This window comes from Quercus lobata, chromosome 2 (assembly GCF_001633185.2).
Source record: "Quercus lobata isolate SW786 chromosome 2, ValleyOak3.0 Primary Assembly, whole genome shotgun sequence".
NCBI classification, from domain to species: domain Eukaryota; kingdom Viridiplantae; phylum Streptophyta; class Magnoliopsida; order Fagales; family Fagaceae; genus Quercus; species Quercus lobata.
The window spans coordinates 38801304-38806553 of NC_044905.1; the positions used below are offsets into that span (position 1 = coordinate 38801304).

Below are 5250 nucleotides of genomic sequence, written 5' to 3' on the forward strand. Positions count from 1 at the left end.
CACCGAGGAATATCAAAGAAGTCCAGTCTCTCACTGGGCGAGTTGCTGCCCTTAACAAGTTTGTCTCTAAAGTTACTGACAAGTGTTTACCATTTTTCAAGGTTCTTAAGATGACATTTGAATGGACAGACGAGTGTCAAAAGGCTTTTCAGGGCCTTAAGGCCTACCTCACAGCAGCTCCTCTGCTAAGCCCATCTATACCAGGTGAAGAATTATATTTGTATTTAGCAGTGTCCACGCATGCAGTGAGTTCAGCGTTGATTAGAGAAGAAGGAAAGATATAGAAGCTGGTTTATTATACAAGCCGAGTGCTAAGAGGGGTGGAAGGACGATACCCAATGATGGAAAAGCTAGCTTTTGCTTTGGTCACAGCTTCTAGGAAGTTAAGGTATTACTTTCAAGCTCATATCACAAATGTCTTGACAGATCATCCATTAAAGAAGGCAATGAACAAGTTAGAAGCTGTAGGACGACTAATCCAATGGGTCGTAGAACTTAGCGAGTTTGATGTCAGGTATCAACCAAGAAGCGCAATAAAAGCACAGGTATTGGTGGATTTCATTGCAGAGTTCACTCCTAACCAAGGTGAGCAAGACGAGGTGGACGAAGCTCAGAGGTGGGTCATCAATGTGGATGGCTCGTCCCCGTTATATGCTAGAGGAATTGGAGTTATACTTAAATCCCCGGAAGGAGATAAGTTGAAATATGTAGCCCGTCTACAATACCAAACCACCAATAATGAAGCAGAATATGAAGCTCTCCTTAAAGGGTTGGAATTGGCTAAGTCCTTAGGGGAGGAGTCAGTAGTTGTCCAAGGGGATTCACAGTTGATTATTAACCAAGTGAATGGAATGTGTGAAGCTAAGGAAGATTGGATGAAGAAGTATCTAAGCATGGTGAAGCAGCTTGTCAAAAAATTTAAAGAAGCCAGTTTTGTTCAGCTCCCGAGGGAGGAAAACATGGAAGCAGACATTTTGGCAAAAGCAGCTTTGGCAGGAAGAGCCATGGATGAGTATGACAAAGTCCAATACATGCCGCGCATAGATCTTTTAGAGGTACAGCAGGTTGAAGGTGAAGAAAATTGGATGACTCCAATATTAATTTATCTCAAAGATGGTAGACTTCAGGAGGACAAGGATGAGGCTAGAAGATTGAGGATCAAAGCTGCCAAGTATGTCCTCATAGACGAAGTACTATATAAAATGGGCTTCTCTCAGCCTTACTTAAGGTGCTTAACTCCGGACGAATCAAACTATGTGATGAGGGAAGTTCATGAAGGAGCATGTGGAAACCACTCAGAAGCAAAAACACTAGTCCATAAAGTTGTTCGTGCAAGTTACTACAGGTAAACTATTCAAGCATACGCAAAGGCTTACGTTAAGGTGTGTGACCAATGTCAACGCTATAGCAACGTTTCCAAGCAGCCATCGATGTATCTCACCCCAATGATGGCCTCATAGCCCTTTGTGCAATGGGGATTAGATATCTTAGGCCCTTTTCCACTTGAACCAGGCAGATGGAGTTTTTAGTAATAGAGATTGATTACTTCACTAAGTGGGTGGAAGCAGAACCCCTAACAAAGATCACACAGCAGAATGTCAAGAATTTCGTCTGGAAGAACATTGTATGCAAGTTTGGGGTGCCTAGGGTATTGATATCAAACAATGGATGACAATTTGACAATACGCTTTTCAGAGACTCCTCACCCTCTCACCCATAAGCAAATGGTCAAGCAGAAGTGGTAAACTGATCCTTGTTGAAAATCATCAAGACTCGGCTTGAGAGGGCAAAGGGAGTATGGTCAGACGAGCTATCAGGAGTTTTATGGGCTTATAGGACGACTGTGAGGACCCCCACAAAGGAAACTCTTTTCAAAGTAGCCTATGAAAGTGAAGCAATGATACCTGCAGAAGTGCACATGGCTAACCACAGGGTGATGAAGTATCAAGACGAGGATAACGAGGAGCAACTTCTCCTCAACCTTGATCTGATCGACGAAGTAAGGATGAACACAGAGCAAAGGACTGCAAGATATAAAAACCTCATGGCTCAACAATATGATGTAATGGTCAAACCCAGGCGCTTCAACATTGGAGACCTTGTCCTAAGAATGGTTTCCTTGACAACCAAAAATCCAACCCATGGGAAATTAGGACCTAATTAGGAAGGACCCTACAGGGTTATTAATTGCAAAAGGCAAGGGTCATATTACTTGGAAGCCTTGGATGGGAGAAAGTTAGAGCACTCCTGGAATGTCGAGCATTTAAGAAGATATTATTAGTAAGGAGTTAGCCTAGACAAGCATCATAGATGATGTCATCCTAGACGTTGTCACTTTGGACGAAATAAAGTTTGTTACTTTCTGTTGCATATGTTTGTTTTCTGTTACATGTGTTCTTTATTAGCACTATGTGTTGTATTTTAATTCCCTAAAGGTGTACTAGTTTTTAAACTATGTGCTATGGACGAAGTCCTAGACGATATATATGTATTCTTAATTCCCTAAGGCACTAGCTTCTAAAGCATGTGTCATGCTTGTGGATGATATTTATGTCACATATATACAGTTTGGATTTTCAATATATGTGATGTATGAATTTCTAATTTTCATGATTTCATCCACAAGAAGGCTAAAGGCCTGAGATGAGTAAAATCTCTGGACATAGGGAGGTAATGTCTATTAAGCTTTCCCTAAATAGGGATAAAGCAAAGAATAAAGGCACATTCGTCTAAACAATGGACAAGGTAAAGCCTGAATCATATTCGTCCAACTAATGGACGTGGAAATGCTCGCACGTAAGAATATTCATAGTCCATGGATAATTATAACCAGCCAAAACAATCCAATTTTTGGACGAGTAAAAAGCTGGAAACGTCTTGCCTAAACGGTGAATCCAATGAACAAAAATAGAACCGGCTATTAAGTCTTTGGACGATTAAAGCTAGCAAAACCAATGCCATTCGTAAGGTGAGTTATACTTGCAAAAATTTAAAGAATGGTGAAGATGTTAAACGTGAGAAAATTCTTGTCATGGACGAGATAAATGCCTTCATGAGTGGACAAATCACACTTGAAACCAATATAATGAATGATATGAATAAATAAAAAAAGAGGGTTTGTAGATACAATAATATGTTCAATAGTAAGTAAAAAGTGATGGAAATAAACATTCATTCATCAAAGCTTAGAAAAGGGTAGACAACCACCGTCCAAAAACCCTTATAAAATAAAAGCCTAAAAGGCAACTGTTTGGAAGCTCATCCTAAGCATTATGGACGAGTGAAATGTACTTGTTCAACTTCAAATTGGTCCAAAACAACGGACCTCATAAAAAAAAAAAGAAGAGAAAAGAGAAAGATAAGCTAAGACATTAAAATTTAACATTTTCATTGTAGGGGGTCATCTCCAACATTGGGCTCGTCCTGAGGAGGCTAGGTAGTGGCATCATCTTTGATATTAACATCTTCAGAGCTCATCTGGAGAAGAGAGCTTGTAGCACCAAGGTTGAGCTTGATGGAGCTAAAGTCACTTTAGGGAAGTTTTCCATAGCATCCATGCGAAAGTCTTCAAACCTAGCCTCGTAGTTGGTGTCTAGCAGATCAGTGAACTATTTAGAAGCTCTGATCTCCACTACCGTATCTTCTTTGGCCTTGTTAAGAAGAGTACTCAACTTGTCATTCCTCTTTTGGTGGTAGTCAAGATTAGGGGTGTTCACGGGTCGGGCTTGTGTCTGACCCGGAGCCGACCTGAATTTTTCGGGTGGGTAAAAATCGAAACCGAAACCGACCCGTTTTAATGGTCGGGTCATCCGGTTCAAGTCTGTCGGGTTTCGAGTTGGTGTCGGTTCGGTTTCGGGTTTCGTCGCCAGTTCCGATATTTCGCCGCCGGTGCCGATATTTCGTCGGATCGGTCTAGATCTGGTCGGTATTTGGCTGGATCTGTCGAATCTGGAGTAGATCTCACCGGATCTCGTCGGATCTGGTGGATTTCAAGTAGATCTTCGTCGGAAAATAAAAAATATCGCCGGATCTGGTGGATTTCAAGTAGCTCTTTGTTGGAAAACCTTTCAATCTCACCGGATTTTGTCGATTTTATGGTCGGGTCGGGTGGCTCGAGTTTTTGGGAAGGAAACCCGCTGGCCGACCCGAAGGGATCGGGTTCTGTGGGTGGCGACCTGCCGCCGACCGTCGGATTGGTCGGTTCGGGTGGTGGCGGTTCGGGTTCGGGCAGGTTCGGCGGGTTGGGCGGGTGGACGGGTTCTGTGGACACCCCTAGTCAAGATGAGTATCCTTCTCAACAATATCAGCTTTCAACTCTTCAACCATGTTCTGCAGCTCCTTGACCTCGTCTTTAGCCTTAGTTGCCTCCTCATCCCAGCCTTTGCAGTCATCCTTGACCTCCTGGATCCTCGTCTCAAGTAGGATCCTTGTCTTGTCCATCTCCGTAGCTTGCCTGGATGTAGCTATGAACTTTGACATGGCCTACACAAGTTATTAAGAATTCTGTTAAAAAATATATATACATATTACTATGACAAGACGAGGTAAAATTGATTACCTTGAAAAGATCATGAACACCAGAATGCTCAAATTATTTTAAGGACATGTCATAGCACGCTGCCACATCCTCACCAGTTACAGCCTTTTCAAACCTCTCTCAAGCCAAGTCCTCATTTTCCAAAAGGTTCATAGGAACCCTATGGGAAGGTTGAGACGAGGTGGGAGTAATGGTCTTGGCCGGAGTGACTTCAATGGGAATGGACGAGTCAACATCAAAAACTTGAACAGGCGGTTGAGAGGTGGGAAGACTAGGCTTGACAACCCTAGGCCTAGACAACCCATGCTTCACCTTCTTCCCTCGACAACTGGGAAGGTTTCCCAAGTCCAGCGTCTTGGATGAAGTTTTTCTTTTGTCCCCAATGGAAGGTCGAGGCTGGGATTGATCCTCAGGCCTGGTTGCCTTGTCCACCACCTCTTTTCCCTTATTCTCCTTCATGGTTGCGATCCCTAAAAGAAAAACATAAAGTATTAGCTAAAGAGTATAACTTAAATAGTACTCAAGTAATTTCTAAGTAAAAAGAAAACTCACATCTACGGACAATGAGCTTATGAGCAAGAGCTTCAACAGATGGCTCAGGACCAAGTCCCCACGTAGTAAGACGTTAAAGGGTCACCAACGAATGGAAACTCCTATCAGTGTGTAGACGAGCTCTATGGATGCGGTCACAGTGGAATTTGCTTAAAGAGGGT

At 42.6% G+C, this 5250-nt stretch overlaps 1 protein-coding gene across 1 annotated transcript; it reads left to right on the forward strand.

The window, feature by feature from the left end:
* The first annotated feature begins 341 nt into the window (after positions 1-341).
* On the forward strand, positions 342-2164 carry LOC115964236. The gene is made up of 3 exons (XM_031083594.1): positions 342-1345; positions 1513-1624; positions 1772-2164. The coding sequence occupies exons 1-3, from the start codon at positions 342-344 to the stop codon at positions 2162-2164; spliced, it is 1509 nt and encodes a 502-aa protein (XP_030939454.1).
* The last annotated feature ends 3086 nt before the right edge of the window (positions 2165-5250 follow it).

Excerpts from the sequence above, each read along its gene's own strand:
- LOC115964236 (XM_031083594.1), top strand. The coding sequence starts at position 342 with ATGGAAAAGCTAGCTTTTGCTTTGGTCACAGCTTCTAGGAAGTTAAGG. Across the intron at positions 1,346-1,512 it reads GTTCGTGCAAGTTACTACAG|GCAGATGGAGTTTTTAGTAA; the intron begins GTAAACTATTCA and ends CACTTGAACCAG. Across the intron at positions 1,625-1,771 it reads ATTTCGTCTGGAAGAACATT|ACTCGGCTTGAGAGGGCAAA; the intron begins GTATGCAAGTTT and ends AAAATCATCAAG.